Consider the following 19,929-nt stretch of genomic DNA (forward strand, 5'->3'; position numbering starts at 1 on the left):
CACGAATTCAACAAGAGTTTAATATAAGGAAACGGCCAAACGGAACTAAAATGAGACCATCAAATGAACAGAGACAGACCCCTCGTGCTGGAGGGCAAAGGCAAGGAACAGGGGTTCTGAGAGTCTAGAACTTGAAGGGAAAGCCCTACAGACCTTGGAACGGGCAGCGTATACAGCAGATGCTCAGAGGAGCGGTCCTAGAGTAAAATCTGGGGTTTGGAGTTCTGAGCGCTTCTCAGTGGTCGCTGAAACCTCTGAGAGAGTACGATGAAACCTGCTCCGGGAAAGCAAAACAAACAAACAAACAAAAACAAACCAAAAAAGCCCAACCTGGACGCTGGCACCGACTGCCCCTGCCCGCTGGAGCTTTGCTGCCATGGGGACCTTCATCCAAACAGCCCTTCTCCTTTCCTCTGGCCTCCTGGTCGCTCTCTAGTGCCCCCTAGCGGCAGGATTTAATACAACTCAGCAAAGGAGAAACTACAGGGCCGAGTTCCAACTCCATGCGGCAGAACCTAGAAGGGTGTATTTGAAACAGAGACCTATTTGCTTCACAACTGGCACATTTGCTACCAGAAAAAAATCTAACTCCTCAGCAAGACTGTTCTCAGTCAAGCCCCAATCTATAGCCTTAACTTACCTCTCTAGCCATCACCAGCGAAATCTTGGGGTAGCCCACATGCCAAAGCCTAAACACTTTCTCTGACCTTAATGGGTTATTTGTTATTCCTTAAAACTCGTAAAAAACGATCATATCATAGATCATGTCTGCTTCTGCTCACACTAGTAACTGTGTGGAACTGTCCCCTCCCCTCTTCATTCCACAGATTTCCATGATCGTCTTAGAAATATCATTTAAACTTACTGAGCCCTATGTGTGTACACTGTGCCAGGCTCTTCACTCATTTAACTTGTTAATTTAATCCTTCAACACAACCCTGTGAGGTATATCCTATTTATTTCCATCTTATACAAATAAAAGTGGTTAAATAACTTGCCCAAAGTCACATAACTAATAAAAAATAGACCTGGTGTTCCAAAGCCTCTGCCTTAACCAGTCCAAAATACTGCCTTATACGATTCACATCAAAGGTCACCTCCTCTGAGAGGACTCCTACACTCCCTCAGGCCAAATTATTTGCTTCCTCCCTGATACTAATATATTTTTACCATGGCAGAGCTTTTCAGGGTGCATGATATTTTTTCAGGTATTTATATCTCTGTACCTTCTATAAATAACCTAGTGCACAGTTGCCCAATAGATCTTCCTGCAGGGATACTGTGGTATCTGTGTTGTACAATGTGGTGGCCACAAGCCTCATGTGGCTACTGAGCAGTTGAAATGTAGCCAGTGTTACTCACTTTATTTTATTGAAATTTATTTAAATTTAAATTGGAACAGCCACGTGGGGCTAGTGGCTACCATACTGAATAGTGAAGACCTAGTGCATAGCAAAGCACCGAGTAATAATTCCTCAAAAAAAAGTTCACCAAGTAAATGAATCACCCGTGAAAAACACATTGGGCAAAGAAAAAACACTTGTATAGCTCCGTTTTTGTTTTTCTTTTTCACCACATACAGACTCACATTGGTTTACTTGATGAATAAACATGTCTATGAATACACATTCAACAAAATATTACATAGCTCCACTCTCAAGACCTATCCCATATTTTATCTTGTGCAATAATATGTATTACGAACCACATTATTTTTTTTTACTGTAAGACTTTCTAAAGGATGTTAACAACTCTGCTGTGTAAATATTTAATTTATAATTGTCTGTCCCTGCTCTGCAATCCTTTTTATTTCCCCTCTGTACTGTTCACTGATAAATCCCAAGTGACTAGCTCAGGGTCTAGTAGGGACTCAATAAATATTTTTCGAATGAATGAATGAATCATGCCTACTGGGGCATCTTTGTGAAGTGTGAAAATCGAATTTACAAATCGCTTTCAAATATGTAATTTTTATGAACACAGCGTAATAATTAAGGAAATAGGTACGTTAAATTTTGTAGCCATTAAGCATCTATTCATTTTAATTTTGAAGATTTTTTTCATTGGCATTTTGGAACAAAACCCTATCGTTTCCAATTTCCAAACAAAAACTGTCTTTGTCCTCTGAAAGGTCCTCACAACCTCCTCCAAATGCTTGACTGAAACTAGGCCTTCGACGGGGCAGAAACCACGATATTCAAAATGTCAGTTTCTAAGGGCGGGCTCTAAACCGGTTATTCTTCACACCAATTAAAACGGAGATTGAAAGCTCCGCCCAAGGCTTAAGCTCCCGGAACCGAGTCCTCAGTGAGGCCAGGGAAGCGCGTCCGCCAACCCGGAGCTGCAGGACCCCAACTGGAGGACCCGCGAGGCTGAGGGCGCCCGCGCCGGGCCCCCAGCCCCGCCGAGGCCCCCGCCCCGCCGAGGCCCCGCCCCGCCGAGGCCCCGCCCCGCCGAGGCCCCGCCCCGCCGAGGCCCCGCCCCGCCGAGGCCCCGCCCCCTGTGCTGCCATAGAAACCCAGAAGGCGCCATGGCTGCCGCCGGTCTGGGAGGAGAGCGTTTGACACTGCCGACGGTACCCAAGTCACCGTCACTTGCGCCACGTCCAGCCGCTCCCATGAGAGGGCGGCCTAAGAAGTGTCTGGTCTATCCGCATCCCCCGAAGAGCTCCCGCGTGTCTCCGTCGGTTCTGCGCTGGCTCCAGGGCCTGGATCTCAGCTTCTTCCCCAGAAACATCAGCAGGTGCTGGAGCAGGGCCGGGCCCCGCCGCCTGGCGGGAGCCTCCGTCGGAGCCGAGCAGCCCCGGGGTCCGCGCAGGGGCTTTCTCCTGGGATTGCCCCCGCCCGCTCACCACACACACACACACACACACACGCACACTCACACACTCACACACTCACACACACTCACACACACACACCGCTTGCTTTCTTGGGGAGCCGACCTGAAAACATAGGATGGAGCATTTCACTCAATCGGTCCATCAGTCAATCAATCATTACATAGACTTGAGCTAATGCAGACTGCTTTGGTGACTACAAACAAAGTAAAAGAGTCCAGCCTCTTTCTTCAGAGACATCGGACACTAATACTGGTGGCAGTTAATATTTGCTCTGGGCGTGCAAACTAAATTCCATAAAAATAATGACTTTGTTGCAGGCAAGGACTCTGGTTTACTAATTTCGGTATTCCTCAAGAAAGACACGCCTGAAAATGTCAGTGTACCTAGGTATCACATGGGCATCTTGTTAAAATGCAGGTTCGATACAAATGAATAGTTTGGGGTTCATAAAAAGAGCACCATGGCCTTTGGTGTGTGGCATCTTACCCAAAGGCTATTCCATAGCAGGTCCTCCTTGGAGCAATGGTACAACAACATTCTGTAAGTTGCTGTCAGTACAGTATATTAAATTGGTGTTAATGAACCATAATCACAAACTGTGTAAGTAACTGCAGTTTATTTCCTTATTGTTATGGATCAGGGATTTTTCAAATGGCTTCCTGATAGCAGAAATATTCACTGTACACGACCCCTGGGACCTTAAATTGTCATCCTTTAAAAATGGAACTTCTTTAAAAGTCAAGTTGGATAACTGGGCACAGTTGGAAAAGGTAAATTAGCAATCAATGACACTTTTAACTGTTGGAAAGTTTATGTTTGAAGAGGTGTATTCTTGAGGTCGTGGATTTCTCTGTATATGCGTGTGTGGCCGTGTTTTAGGCCGCAGTGCAGCTGGGTAGGCAGCTTGTTTCCTTGTATTGAAAAGAAGGTTATTAAAGTTTATGTCATGAGTCACCTGTGAAACTGAGCATACTCATTTCAAATTGGAGTGGGATATAATGGTTGATTTTCTTGCTGAGTAATAATAACTTTTAATAATTAACATGTTAAACCTCAAAATATTAGTTGAGGATTAAAGAGGGATTAAAGTGAATTCACAGTAATTGGAGGGTTTTTTTTTTGTGGTACGCAGGCCTCTCACTGCTGTGGCCTCCTCCGTTGCGGAGCACAGGCTCCGGACGCGCAGGCTCAGCGGCCATGGCTCACGGGCCCAGCCGCTCCGCGGCACGTGGGATCTTCCCGGACCGGGGTACGAACCCATGTCCACTGCATCGGCAGGCGGACTCTCAACCACTGCGCCACCAGGGTAGCCCAGTAATTGGAGATTTTTATAGAACTTCTTAAGGTGAAAATATTCTCTTTCTACTATTACAGTTCCTGGCGAGAAAAAAACTTAGATTACCTAAAGAACTAATCCATGGAACAATTCTTTGTAAAGCCGGAGTACCTGAAATACTGATACAGGAGGTGTACACCTTGTTAACACATCGAGAGTGAGTTATTTGGAATTTTCTAGTAATATAATATGAAACTTCTGATAATATAAACCTTATTACTAAAATGGGGCTTGTCAACAATATTTATTTTTTTATTTCCAGAATTAAAAGTATCTAGGATGACCTTGTGAATTTCACAGACTACAGTTACCAGATGCAGTTGTCCCTGGTCCCCAGATCGACAGCTTCAAAGTCTATTAAAGATAACATTAGGTTATCAGAATTAATAGGCAATCCGAACAAGCTCAACAATGAACGTAAAGTAGAGTTCCTCTTCCTTTTACAAATGTTGCAAAGAAAATTGAGCAGAAAACTGAATCCAGGTAAGTTTTCTTGGAAATAGTCAACTGGGTTCTTCCAAGCTTAAGAAGGCTCTTCTTGAGCACAGATGAAAGAAAAGCCTGCCACTGTGCCCTGATTCATAGACTGTTGTAATTTCATCTACTGTGACTTTTATTATTAATTCAGTCATACTTATTACCATATATGTATTCATATCTATCATATTATCTTGTGCTTTTAATTTGTTCTCTGTTTCTTGTTTTAGTCTTACCTATTTTTCTTCTTCTTTTGGACTGAACTTTTATCCAAAGACTTTTTTCCTCCCTACTAATTTGGAAAATTATAAATTTCTACTCTCTTTAGTGCTATGCTAGAAATTTTAACATGCATATTTATTTTAGACTAAGAGTAATATCTTTATTCTCTTCCTCAAACTGTAAGGACCTTACAACACTAGGACACTGACCACTCCCTACCAGCCCCCCTCCCCACTTCAGTTCTTTTGTTGTTCAGCATTTTCGTTTTGTCAAGTTATTTTTTTAACACCGCAAAATCAGGTATCATTATTTTTTATACCAAATATTTGCTTACATTTAATCTATCTCACTATTACTTCCACTCACTGGGTCTTGTGGGAATTCCTGGAACGAAACACAACCATTCTATTTAGTCATCAGTTTAAATGTCCATCTTAGTGCAAAGCTAACCTATATCTCTGCTGTCTTCTTTGGAACACATTTTCTCTTTAGCCATGGATATACCTCAACACTTTTGATTCTTGAACAGAATTCTGTTATCACCAGTGTTGATTTTTGAGACTGCTGATTTTAAGCAGCCTAAGTAATTAATTGTGATAATCACAGTTCTGGGAATGTTACTGACCAGGGTGGTGTTTAAGCATAAACAGGGCATGGCTGATGAGCAGAAATGACCTTAGACATGTCTTCCAGCCTCAGTGAGGGTGAGCTGCTGAGGAGTAGGTGATCTTTAGAAGCACAATGAAACCAACGCCCAAGTGATGCAGTTGATAGAATTAGTTAATAAGAAATATGGGAAACATGGAAAATAATTTTGTCACTATTTTCACAGTATAAAAATGTTTGCAAAATGAAATAGATACTGTATTGTTTTATTTATATGAAATATAAAAACATGTAAAGCTAACCTATGATGATAGAAGTCAAGACAGAGTTTTAGTTTTAGGGTACTGTATGGGAGAGACAGGAAGGGATTTGGGGGTGCTAGCACTATACTATTTCTGGATCTGGGTGATGGCATCCGGGTATGTATTCACTCCAAAAATTCATCAAACTGTAAACATACAATTTGTTCATTTTTCTGTACATATATTACTATTGAATGAAAACTTACTGGAGCTTCCAGTGGTTAAGACTCTGTGCTTCCAACGCAGGGGACGTGGGTTCGATCCCTGGTGAGGGAACTAAGATCCCACACGCTGTGTGGCCAAAAAATTTTTAAATAAAATAAAAAATAAATTGGTTGAATTAAACAAAAAAGGCTTAACAAAAGACTAATAGGAACATAGGGATACTGTCTTTAAAGTAACTTTTTTAAAGCAACTATTTTGTGCATCAGAGATGTGAACCATGGTGGAGAGGGTTATTAACCTACATATCCACACTGCTCTCAGGAATATGATACAACAGATGTCTAAGTAATTTGCTTAATTTAAAACTGTGGTGTCATATTTTGACCATGGCCATAGTGAATTTTTAAGAAAGAATTTTTGTTTACATTTTATAGAATGGTTTGAGGTCAAACCAACAGTGGGAGAATCGACTTTCAGTCAAGGTCCTGCCCAAGCCTCTGGGTGCAAATGTAACTCAGTCGTTTCGAAGGAAATAGTTGCCCCTGTGTGTTGTAAGTTTTTAAAGTTTTTTCACTTGTTAAAAATGATGTTTTTGTTTTGTTTGTTTAAAATTTCAAAATAGTTAAAATGTTGGTCTAGGCATTCAGTCTAGAACGGTGCAGCAGGTTGATGTGTGTGCTTTTGGGTAGGTGGCGGGAACATGCTGTCCGCCAAGGACCAGTCACAACAGGGGAAAATCCCAGGCCAGTGTTTCCCTGCCTGCTACTATAGGAGCCATTTCAATTCCGATTTCAGCTTTAAAAAGTGCGTCTGAAACAGGGGAAGCTCGTTGGCAGAGCTCAAAACTCAATCCTGTAGCAGCTGGATGATGAATCAGTCCTAAGGCAGATACAGACAACCTGCACACCTAGACTTCCCCATCACTTGTTTTACAAGAAGCCACGAGTTTAAATCCTGTTCATTCAGAAAGCACTTAACACCATAGCAAACTGTAGCCAAACAGGGGCCAAAGTCAGCCTCTGCCTGACTTTTTGGTATAGCCTGCAAGTTAAGAATGGTTTTTACGTGTTTAAATGGTTGACAACATATACCAAAATTGCACATAATGGTACTGAAATCACAGGCTGTTCATCTGAAAAGCTTCTGATTATCAAATAGAGTGGCAAAAATTAATTGTAAGAAAGGTTGTTACCTTTTTTTTTTAACACTTAAGTTCCTCTCTTTGTTTACCTCAATCTATCATCTAGCAAAATAATGCACCAAGGGAATGTAGATTTCTTAGTTGTCACTGGCCCCTCATATGAGTCTGAGTGGCCAGCTTGGATGCCTCAGTGCAGAATTCTAGAAACCGAATTATGAATTCTGCATATTTGCCGAATCTAAACACTATTAAAATCACGGCACTGTTACCTCGCCTGCTTTCTGAAGCAACATCTAAAAATAGTTGAGTCATATTCAGTATCAGATGCACCAAAATAAGCCCTGGGTATTTTTAGGCTCCACCGATGACTTTTGGAGACGGTGGCATTCAGGTTTTGTATTTCTGACTACGATAATGCATGCTTTAAATATTCTGTTTACCAGGCATTTAGACTAACCGGTGCTAGGCCTGTTGCCAACCGTTCTGCATATGTCTGGTATGTTAGAAACACAGATGGTCGTATACATATTTAATAACCACAAATGGATTTTAATTTTATTTAAATATTACACCAAATACAGGTAATGGTGGCAATCCACTTAAAGAAATTCACATGAAGCAAGCTGGAAAACATTCTTTGGACTCTATGAAACCTATCAGAAACATGGAAAAGGAACCCAGAAGAGCACCTGTCTAATGGGCTTTGAAGAAGCGATGCCACCACCTCTTGCCACTCTAAAGGGATACAATCACCTAGTCTTGGATATATTTCAATGATAAGTAAATTAAAGGGGTGTCTTATCTATAGTTGGGCTGAAGAACATATTTTTTAATTCAATTCAACAACCATTTATTCAACACCTGCACCTAGTAGTGTTGAAAATACAAAATCAGTTTAATTAGTATAGAATGAACAAAAATAATTTTAAAGGTACAGTTAAACATAATTCACCAAGACGAGTAAGAATTCTTTCTCATAAATTTTGTAGGAATGGCGAATCTACTTTGTAATATGTTTTCCTCACTAGAAAGAAAAGAGCCACGCTACTAATACGCCTGATATTTATTTATTTACACGTCATGTTCATCAACAAAATTTATTCTGAACGATTATTACTATTATACATAGGCCCATAGAAAATCTTGCCCACTTCCATAAATAACTTTACTTAAGCCATCAAAAAGAAAATAGTCATCTTTCCTGTTGATACTGAGTTGTGGGGAAGGAAAACCATGTTTTACTTGGTGTTTAGCAAACAATTTAGTTTGATTTAAAAAAATGCCTCCTGCTTGCTGCCATGCCCCATATTTTTACTGAAGGGAAACAAAAGCAGTGATATCCTGAAAGACTGATGATATTTCATATATTCTTGGTAATTTAAAATTCGTATTTGGAAAATTTTCTTCATGTGGAATTATTCACGTTTTTATGCTATCTCATTAATAGTGTCATTTGACTCCCAAGATGAGTATTACTAATGCTGAATCCCATGATATGCTTGTCAATTTCCAACAAAACTCTATTCGTTTTTCTGCACTTTTGAAGCCTTAGAGAGTTTAATTAGAATTTCTACCTCCAGAGACTTCCTTGTTTAATCTTACCCTTCTGGATAGGTAATATTTAGTAAAAGAAATTATCGAGAGCCCTGATGAAATCGATGACTTCTTGGGAAAGGTTTAGAAAATTATGAAAATAATTTTTAAACCATAATATATAGTTCCTTAGGAAAGGATTTTAGAGACAAGTCTTCTGAAGCTCAGCTAGAGAAACGTCCAGAGAAAAGGATTAGATTTGGATAAACAGTCAAATAATAAGTTTATTCTCTTGACTCTGTGTTCAATCTCCTGAAAAAGCTAATCACTCATGGCCTGACCTTGGTTAAGTTCCCAAGACCCCTGTGGGACCTACGGAGAGTTTTGAAAATACAGGAGGGTCTGGAAGCTTCATTTCATAGTGACTAAGGAAATGAAGGAAGCGGGGATATGGTGAAAGTAGGGAACGTCAAGAGCTTCTTCAGATGAGTTGTGTCGACAGAAGCCAACGCTTCAGGCAAATCGAAGGAAGGTCATTTTGTTCACAAAGATCTTTGACAGAAGGAAGCAGTGAACTATTGTAGGAGCTACAGCAGCCCCTATAGGAACAGAACCTTTCAGTCAACTGGCAGAATGCTTATCACGGGAATGGAAGCTTCTGTGATAAGCTGTTTATATTAATTAGCAAGCCTCTTTTTTCTCTCTCTTATACTAATTCCGGGGTTTATTGTAGTCAGTGTTTCTTACAAGTGGAGAATCATCCTCCTGAACAGTCCAGTCCCATGATTTTTCTAGGTTTCTAAGCCAGGTAATAACCCAGATGGACGGCGCAGCCCTCCACACCTCTGAGGACTTTAACCCAGAATTCAGCGAGAGATGGTGTCCTCTCACTGGTGGTTCTAGGGACAAGACGGATGTTCATCTTAGCAGTTAACTGTGTCATACCTGGCTTTAACTGCAGTATTTATTAAAATCATTGCCTAATGAGACTTCTTTCATAAAAGCATACTTAAACTTGCAAAATAATTTGTCTACATTATCAGTAATATGGACACCTTCAAATAAAAACAAGTTCATGTTCTTTGTTTGGGTTTTCATGCATACTAAACATAACAATGAAATTTAACTTTATAAATTTTTAAAACTTTTGTTTTTCATATTAAGACACATACAGATCAACATAGTCAACTGACATTCTATGAAGAATTAATAGTCAATATTAAGGTATAGAACATTGTTGAAGTCAAGGAATAATAGAATTGCATTTGAATCAATCAAATTTAGGTTTTAGACAAATATTGGGTTATACCTCAATGGTCTTCATGTGATAAAGACTTGTAAGATCTTTTTCATACTTTATACATTAAAATATTTCCTGCATTCATTAAAAATACAGAAGAATGTAACAATTGTTTATATATGTATAACTTAATATTTTTGAAGTATTTAAAGCACAAATTAGGGTTTTAAATCTATTTTAAAACAAAACAGAGAATGATAGTAGGATTTAGACTGCCACCTTTTAAGTGAGGAGATTTCAGTACATATATGCCAATTAATAATACCCCTCACCTAAAAAAAAAAAAAATCTGAATTACACGTATCACTAAGGGTTAAAAAGTACTTCTCAGATACGATTTATTTATTTATTTTTTACATCTTTATTGGAGTATAATTGCTTTACAATGGTGTGTTAGTCTCAGATACGATTTACATTACCCATTGCATCTCTGAGTTGTATACATTCTCTTCTATAATATTAACTATTTTCTTTATAAAATGGAATTTAAGGCTAAAATGCTTTTTTTGTGGAGTTAGAAGTAGGTCAGTGTGATAGACAGGTACATAATATATATTGTTTTCTGTTTTAAGAAGCTTAAGAAAAATTTTAAAGTATTTTAAATGCAACAAGTTTAAAGATAATAAAAACCACCATTATTCTAGTTATATGAGCTCACTCCCTAATTAGACAGAACACCTGTATTATAAATCTTGTAAAACAGCTTGATTATCAAAGTACTATTCTTCATAGTGTGCATTCATTTCATAAATCTTGAAGTCAGAATTCTAGTACAATTGAAATACTTGTCGTCATGCCTCAGGCTTTTTAAAAATATCGACAGATGTACTATTTTAATAAATATTTTTAAAACCTGAATTTACATAATATATCCCAAATTTCAACTAACATCCTATTTACTTACAGAAATTTATTTGAAACTAATTTTCATCAAATTAATTGTTTATTATAACTATATTATAATGTAACTTGATTAGAGATTATGTGAATATTAAATACATTCATCAGAATTAATATTCATAAATACCAAATATCTTTTAAAATAGTGAATTATCATCAAATGCAAATGATCACATAGATTTCACTGCATTTTGTGTTTTTCACTTCCAATTTTTTTCATGCTTATATAGCCTATTCCTTTATAATTAGACATTTGAGTTTCAGCTATAGAACTTGGGAATGTTTTCTCTTTAAAAAAGTAAAACTTAAAAGTGCTTTGCATACCCATTTATTGATATATATTAAACTTATAACTGAAAACTTCGATTAAATATGAGCTAAAACTAGTGGTTTACTATACATTTTATAGAGGACAATACCAGTGTTTGTTAACTTGAAGATCAGTTGTACACACCTTACATTTCGACACTTCAAGATATTCAGTCACCCAAATACTCTGAGCGCCCACTGCACCTCAAGCACTGTTCTAGATGTTGCACTATTTTATGTTTCCGTGTTTCAACAATAGAATATCTGGTACCTTTTGTGCTTTGTGAAAAGTTCATATGCTCTTTTAGATTTGTCAGTCCTTTATCATTTAAATACACTTTCCTCCCAAATAAGGAGACACCTATTTTTCCTTGAAATTATATAAATATTTTATTTGCTGAAGTTAACGAATAAAATCAGCTGTGAGTCCCCACTTCCCACCTCCTCCTCCAGACCTTTGGCTCTAGGACAACAAAGGTTAAAGGTAACACTAACCGGAAAAAGGTCTTTAAAAAAGCAATTAAGTGTGAGAAAAACCTTCTGTCAAAATGGGTTGAGTCGTATTCCAGTCCCCAAAGGTGAGAACGGGTTCACCTTTGCCCACATCAGAGCATCATTCAAGGAGATGGTGGATTTCCCATCTTCAAGGAAAAATACAGGGCCCTGCACAGTGACAGTTAAGGGAAGAGAAGATGAGATTATGAATTTGCAATATGTTTTTAAACTTCCAGAAACAGACTCAGGCTAATAAAAAACCACTGGTGATATTTAAGCAACACTGATAGGAAATTTAAAAAGAAGAGAAAAATTAGATTCTTTGAATTGCCACCAAATAGAGAAACATTTTAAAATATCTTGACATTATGCCTTGATGTCTTTCAAAATAGAATTCAGTTTTATAATTTGAATTCTTTCATTACAATGGCGCTGTCAGTGGCAATAGGTATTGCTAACCTATTAATTACTACAAAGTTAACATTTATAAAGGCACATATGCCTAATAATAGACTTTAATATACTTCGCTCTTTTAATCATACAGCGTACATCAATACAGCTGGGTAAATTATTTAAGCCAGAAATTCAACCTGCTCTTCAGAAGATGAAAATTACACTGCTATATATGTGTATATATAATTTAAAATCCTGTCAACCCTGTGATTTACTAGTATATCTATAATTTAGTTACATCAGCTATTAAGTATGTCGAGGGTAGTTCTGAAGAATTAAATCCAAAAAAAACTTCCAATGTGTATCTCCCAGCTCTTAGAAGGAAAAGCATGATTTTACAAACACAAAATGGAATAAAAACTTACTTTCTTCATTACCTTCTAAAGTTATCAGGTTTTTTATCATGATTTCAAATGATAACAGCTTGTTGTTAGTAAATTATTTCCAGATATTAGAAAATCCATTACATGAAGTAGGCAGCTTCCTATTCACAGGTACTTGAAATTTTAGTTTTAAGCAGAACACACTGATTTTCTGCAGGAACAGAAATATCCTAGGAGGGTAGCCCCCCTCTGAATCAGTCATTTGCGCCCTAGTGTATGTAAGATAATGAGTAGATCCTTTCCTAATGTGTGTGTGAGTGCAGAGGTTAGCCTGTGGAGTAGGTCATCTGTCTGTCTCAGATGGAGAAAAAGTCCTGAAGAGGAGAAAGAAACAGGGAAGTGTGGAGCACTGGAAGTACATGCAGGGCGGTGAGTGGCACCGAAAGTGTATTCTAAAAACTGCATAATGGTTTTTGCTCTTAATCATAAGTTCTTGAATTTACTGCTTTGGTTCTTTATCTCTGAACATAAGTGGATAAGCACGTATACAACTATGTGTTCTGTCTGTGGTTTGGAATATACTGCTGTGTTCTGAAGACTTAGTTTGTTTCTGGTGTCAAGTCAAGCTACAGTTAGAGTTTACATTAGCAGCAAGATATTTAATTGGAGTGATTACCCCCCCCATGTACCTTTCTCCATTGACCTGGCATGTCAGTGTTAGAAATGTAATTAGCTACGTTACGTTAGAAATACAAGAATCCACTTAGTAAAGTGTGAATGTGCCCAAGAGGTGGCGTTCTTTTAGTCCCACCTGGACTCCATTAGCATTTCATGGGGATTCAGCTTTGTTTACTTCTTGGGGACACCTACAACCAGTCCTGGCTCTGGGATGATGAAGGCTCCTCTTATTTTCTGGAGATAATGGCACCCCTGGGTCACACTGGGAGGCTCTGGCATCGTTCACCATCATTACTTTCATTGGGCATGAAGGACCATTCCTTGGGAATTAGCCATCCCTCACGATTGAGCCCCGTAATTTTTAATTGCTGCAAAGTTCAGTAAGTCAATGTAAGAATATGCATAATATATCAATGATATTGATATATTATGCATCTAACAGTTTTTAACTGCTTTCTTTGTGTTTATAAAATACAAATGGAGACTATAAAGTTAAATTTAATCTACTGAGATATAATAATTTGTAACAGTGTTGATTGTTGCTTTGTCTTTCTTATTTAATTTCCCTAAGGATATGATCTATATGTATTTTAAAACATTTGTTACTAAGTATATCTATTATATGAATTGCTTTTATGATAACAGTACCATGACTATGTCTCTGAATTTATTTCAAGGAGAGAGAAAACATTTACACCAAATATGGAAGCATTAAGGGCAATATTTTCTCACTGGGCCTCAGGTCTCTTTATAGGTTTACAGGTCTCTTTTATTCAGGTTGTGCTTATTTTAAGATCACATGTCAAAAAATAATGCAACAAATAAAAATGATGAACATGCACAATTTATGCCTGACATTACGCTGTACCTGGATTTTTAATCCTGTAAAACAAGAGATGTGAATATCAGAATGACTTGGAAGATTTGACCCGGTCACATAATCTGGTCCAATAATTCCTCTGAGTGGTTCTTTTAGTCTCTTCAGTAAAGTTGCATAAACCATTCTTTGTGAATCAGAAGGGGGTGTATATGGAGATTCTTCTGATGATCTATATTTTCAACAGATATTCCATTTTTAGTTTTGTAGAATCCCAGGGTTGTTAAGGTTTAGATTAAAAAACAGTCCCTGATGATTATTTAGTTCTCCTTTATAAAACATGGCAAATCAACTTTAGACTCAATTTATAGTAAAATGAAGGACTTAAAAAAGGCAGGAAAGAGCATTGTAAATTATTACTGAATATATGCTAAACAACACAAGATTCATTATCCTGCCAAGATAAATAATGAGACAACCAAATTGTCAATAAGTTTGTCTGTAATATTAAGTGATGCCTTCTGTATCCCAATTTTTATATCAGATTCACTCACCGGTTGATGGATTGTGTGCAAGCTCTCCATGCATCCAACTCCTCAGAAAGCTGTTCAATTTTTATAGGCACTGACACCTTCCTACGTTTCAGTAGCTGACTGAAACATGTGAAAAAGAAATTAACCTCTGCCATCCAAGACAAAGATAGCAAAAGAGCAAATGGACTTTAAATAACTGCAAAAGTTTCATATTTAACAACTGTTGCTCACAAATCTATGTGTATATGTAAATATATACATGTAGGGGTGTGTGTGTGCGTGCAAGTCCCTGGCAGGTCAAAACTATTCAATAAATATCGGTTGGATGACAGGCCGAGTACGGCTGGGTGACAGTCACGGACAGCTACGGTGTGTCTCCGTATGAAAAATGACTCTTAGAAAGCGAGTGGAAGAGTCAGAAAAGAATGTCAATGAGCAGAAAGCAATGGAAATGCTGATTTCAATTCTTTAAAGACAGGGATGTGTGAAAAAAAAGCAGTGAGACAGTGAGAGCAGTGATCCATCCCATCTGTGTACAGAAAACTGGGAAACAGACATAAGGTGGCGAATTATGAGGCTGTAGATAAGGAATTACTAGTCCTAGTTTCCGTAAGTTACAAACTCAGTGCGTTTCTCAAGGAGCTAGTTGGTTGACATTTAAAAGCAAAAGCTGTTTAGGAGATAAAAAGAAAAAGAACATAAGACCTTAAGATGATATAAGACTAAAAGTAAGCATTTCTATAATTTATATCTTACGGTTAACTCTTGCTGGTTGTCATCATTCTGCTGGGACATGATCAGAATTGGTGAGCAAAAATATGTAAATACCCTCCCCCCACACACGTACCCCTAACATTTCAGTAATATTATCTCAAATCAGTTGGCAGCTTGTTTTTTTTCAACCTCAAATTATTGACTTAACATTTTTTTATTGAGAATGTAGCCTGGCTCCAAAACAAACTCTTTAAATCATATGGTTTCCCTGTCTACAGTTCTGCACTTGGTAGTACTTTGTCTGCCCAGGAGTTTTTGATGATCTACTGTAGACAGAGCACCGTTCAAGAGTGAGGAACCCAGGTAACTCGGTGGACAGAGCAGTGTGAAAACATCAGAGAAGAGCTTACGTGTGTACGGGCGTCACAGGTGTTTCCCTTTGGCTGGAGCCGAGAACACGAAGCAGGACACGGTGAGTGATAAGGATGGAATGTGACTTCTGTGGAATTCCAAAGTAAGACTAAGGACCTAAAATGTTATCTGTTCACTAGTGGCGAGTCTCACTGTCAGGGAGGCTAATGCCACCGTCATAGGGGTGATAGGAGGAGGGGGAGGGGGCGTAGGGTGACTAGAGGAAGGGCTACCACAGGGGACAGTTAGTGAAGACAGTAAGTGTGGGTCCCAGAGAATGCCTAACTGGATGCTGACAGTGAGGAAGAACCCCTGACCCTGATCCTGAGCATTTAAGTCTGGACGACAGAAGCATAATGACATCATCAGAAGAAAGAGCGAACCCAGGAGGAAGAGAGGTGAGAAGGAAGGTGGCTTCAATTCTGAGCGCACCAAGGTCAGCGAGCTGCGGGGCGTGCAGCCAGGCGCTGTGCCTGCGCGCAGAAGGGTGAGCCGTCCGCCCAGAGGCGAGAGGTGGGCTCCGAGGGACAGCGCACAGGCAGGTCCCGGAGCTCGCGTCCCTCTCTTTGAACTAACACGTTTCTAACCCAGCCGCACTGTCTCAAGTCTCTCCTGCCTTAGGAATAAAATGCCTTCCTTGCATTGGTGATATTTTTTCAAGGGACCATTTTCTCTCTTTCATGACCAAAGTCATACAGAGCTGAACATAGCTCGTTAAATAATATTAATTCCATGTGATACATCCTACTGTTCTTACAAGATATTTTCTAAATATTGTTAAAAGTTGCTTTCGAATTGGGGTCATGCTGCCTGCGTAGATCTCTCCTTGAGAGCCCTGACAGCAGGAATCTCTGCTGCCCCCTGGTCAGGCCCACAGCTACACCAGACCTCCCCCCAGGGGCACTGGATTTTATTTTTGAGTATGACAAGCTTTAAGCACAATGGCTGATGTTCGGCAAGCTGTTAGAAAACACAGGAGTTTGGCAGGTAGGTTATACCTGGATACAATATGCTTTGCATTTTTCTACTGTAGAGATGGGAAAGCTAAAATACACAGTTTTTCATCTTCTTTTGAAAGTAGGGTTACACAGTCCTGGCCAGTGGGTTGTAGGTGCACAGCCCTAGGAAGACTTTCCTTCCTGAATCAAAGGGTCCTGCCTCCGTGGTCTCCATCCTTTCACCCTTATCACTCCTTCTGCTTCGAATGTAGACCCGATACCCAGAGGGCTGGGAGCTACCTGGTAACCTGGGGTCACTGAGGCAAGAGGAAGGAAGCCAAGAGTGTCGGAGTTGAAAGAAGGGAAGACTCCAGATCCTTGATGGAATCTGCCCGAGAATGCCTACCTCAAGTGTCTTGACATAAGACCAGGAAGCCTTAGTGTTTAAGCTAGAATTAGGATTTCTATCATTGACACCCCAGTTCACTGCTACTTCATATCGTTTACTGCTGCTTTATTAGGAAATACATGCTTAGTTAATAAATGGATGAGTGCAAAATGTATTTGTTGCTTCTGTGATGCACTTAGACACTAACTGTCTCAGTGAAAGGCACTTCTCTAATTTCACAGTAGAAGAGAACCTGCTTTTACCTCGTGTACTCATAAAGTGCCGGGACGATGCTTTGGTACTGTCTTCTGATAGCCAGCAAAGCACCAACGTACCCACATAATATCAGCAATTCATTCCGAGCTCTGAAAGAGAATATATTTATTTTTAAAGAGTCCATAACTTGAGGTACAGAATATTGCTTTCATATACAGTTATTGTACTTGTGGCTCTACATTTTGATGGGTGACATTTATAGCAAAATATGCTTAGAACATTTTCTAAACTTGATGATGTTTTATTCATCAGTTAACTCCTATTCAGACATGTACACAATAACATAAATTGTATTTTGAAATAAAAGTCTTTAAATAATATTGAACTCTGCCTTCTTGTTTTTCTCTCTTCCTTGTCTGTTCCTTCATGTAATTGCTCCCTGAGTGATCCACTGGGTCGGACTGACGGATTCCTGGCATACTGTACAGCCTGCAGGGGACGGCGGAGAATGCCTCCTGCACACCCAGCTGGGGAAGCTTGCCAAAGTTTCACAGGCTTTGCACCATCTTTTCCACATGGCAGTGCAACAAAAATAGCCCAAAGCCTCCAGTATAAATATATGTGGTCTCGGGATTTTAGTTACATGGATGACAATGTCCTTAAATAATACTTGAATTCAAGGATAGTGTCTATTTTTAAATTTCTAGCACTTTCACTTCTTTCCCCAACCTAGTGTGCTTTGCACACATGGAGATTTAAGAGATAGGACCACTAGACAGACCACCGAGGACATGAGGTCCAAAACCATCCCAAAGCTCTGAATTGGCCCTATTTGAACCAGGTGTGTATGTGTGTGTCTGTGTGTACATACACAGAACACACTAGGTATTAGGAAATGGGACCACTAAGATTTACTATTTGTTTCAAACTGACCTCTGTACTTTTACTTAAGGATAACACAAATTAAACTGTAATTTTTCTACACATTCACCTCTCTGTCCAAGATGATCTTATTTGCTGATCTGAACACCAAAAACAATACAGCCGGTACCTTCCCTGGTGGCGCAGTGGTTAAGAATTCACCTGCCAGTGCAGGGGACATGGGTTCAATCCCTGGTCCGGGAAGATCCCACGCGCTGCGGAGCAACTAAGCCCGTGTGCCACAACTGCTGAGCCCGCGTGCCACAACTACTGAAGCCCCTGCACCTACAGCCCGTGCTCCGCAACAAGAGAAGCCACTGCGATGAGAAGCTCGCGCACCGCAATGAAGAGTAGCCCGCGCTCGCGGCCAACTAGAGAAAGCCCGCGCGCAGCAACAAAGACCCAACGCAGCCAAAAATAAATTAATTAATTTTAAAAAATACAGCCATTCCGAAACATTACATAAGCTCAGACGCATTTTGGAGAAAAAGTACTCACTCAGTACATGTATGCAGGACTAATTTTTCAGTACGAACATAACTCAGTAGGTCAAGAACAGGGTAAATGGTATCCAAAGTCCAATTTGAACTACTGATGTATTCTGGCAAAATAAAAGCAAATAAAAGATTCTCTAAATAATAGGATTAAAACTTGTTCATACAATTTTTAATTTATGTAATTGATTCTTTTCTGGTCAACGCTATCTACTTCTTTATTTTCTAGATCACAATCAGGTCCCGATACCAAACACTCAGCAATCTCTTTCCTCTTTAAATTCAGGACAGCTAGTGCTTGGTTTTACGCCTTTTTATCAATATGAATGAAAATACCAAATAAAAGAGTAGATTTTAAATTATACTACCAACTGAACACGTACCTTTGATGAAGTCAATACCAATAGGAAGGGCTTTTTCAGGTTCTTGACTTAACAAGTAATACTTTATAGTTTCGAATATATTGCCATCGGCATGGGCTGTCTCAGCTAATTGCATACATTCTTCTACTGTGGGCAGCTTGCACTAGAAAATAATTGGTTTGATGACACTGTTACTAAATTCATAGGGATAAAAGCAATAGTATTAAGTGCGAAATGTTTCCAACATGCCTGCTTATTAAAGTTGCTGAGAACAGATGTAAATGAAATAATTTGTACTAAAAGCATACATTTATGGGAATATCTTTAAGATCTAATAACAATAAATAGGGTATTACCTAATGAGTCAGTAGTTTTAATCACACAAGTACCTAATAAAAGAGGTGGAATTAAATTGTCCTGATTATGATACTAGCATTAGTACCTGCAAATGTAATTGAGCAGGAAATGCTGAAATGAGTTACTTTGAACAAATATACTGACCAGTCTCAAAAACTACATTAAATGTAGAAAACATAAAAGGTGCATGCATGCTTACGTGTTGTCTACACAGTGATTTACTTTCACTTGGCCTTGAGACTAAGCAACTTTATTTTGAGCAGGACAAGCTCTCAACGTTTTTAGCTTTGACATTCTGAAATGCTACAAAGTGGAGATTTGAGCCTGTGAAATTTCATTACTGTAAAATGAAAAGCAACACTCCCCATCTTTTCAAATAATGTTTTTTTCTGTTAAAACTGAGAGCCTACTCCTCTCTCATGTAAGTTTTTCTGCTTCCATAACGTAGACAGGAATTAAGTTATAAATTAGTAACTTAATAACTTAAATCAATACTTTAACTTATAATTAAGTTATAAATTAATTTTAGATAAAATTCTGACATGTTCATGATATCTGCAGTTTAGGTGTTGAAGTTTGTTGGTTTGTTTCTAAGCAACACAGGCATAGTTTACTGCTGTCTACTAGTCTTTGGCAACCACTGAGACGGAGCTTCTGCTGCAAAAAATATTTTGTGCTGTGACCGCAGAGGATGT

At 38.8% G+C, this 19,929-nt stretch overlaps 2 protein-coding genes across 3 annotated transcripts in view; one reads left to right on the forward strand and one right to left on the reverse strand.

Moving 5' to 3' along the window:
- The first annotated feature begins 2,530 nt into the window (after nt 1-2,530).
- On the forward strand, nt 2,531-7,788 carry SPATA4 (spermatogenesis associated 4). Its single transcript, XM_060086147.1, is given in 6 exon segments — nt 2,531-2,742; nt 3,483-3,612; nt 4,217-4,335; nt 4,441-4,661; nt 6,385-6,495; nt 7,658-7,788. Coding segments are annotated over 6 exon segments (924 nt in total).
- Nucleotides 7,789-11,676: 3,888 nt separating this feature from the next.
- Nucleotides 11,677-19,929, reverse strand: part of WDR17 (WD repeat domain 17) — a 65,967-nt gene continuing 57,714 nt past the window's right edge. For both annotated transcript variants that reach the window (XM_060085961.1, XM_060085962.1), the window contains exons 25-30: nt 18,899-19,040; nt 18,520-18,622; nt 17,148-17,249; nt 14,455-14,553; nt 13,952-14,132; nt 11,677-11,796 (exon numbers count right to left, since the gene is read on the reverse strand). In XM_060085961.1, coding sequence (XP_059941944.1) covers nt 11,677-11,796; nt 13,952-14,132; nt 14,455-14,553; nt 17,148-17,249; nt 18,520-18,622; nt 18,899-19,040 — 747 coding nt within the window. The remainder of the gene's footprint in view (nt 11,797-13,951; nt 14,133-14,454; nt 14,554-17,147; nt 17,250-18,519; nt 18,623-18,898; nt 19,041-19,929) is intronic.

This window comes from Mesoplodon densirostris, chromosome 20 (assembly GCF_025265405.1).
Source record: "Mesoplodon densirostris isolate mMesDen1 chromosome 20, mMesDen1 primary haplotype, whole genome shotgun sequence".
In the NCBI taxonomy this organism is placed as follows: domain Eukaryota; kingdom Metazoa; phylum Chordata; class Mammalia; order Artiodactyla; family Ziphiidae; genus Mesoplodon; species Mesoplodon densirostris.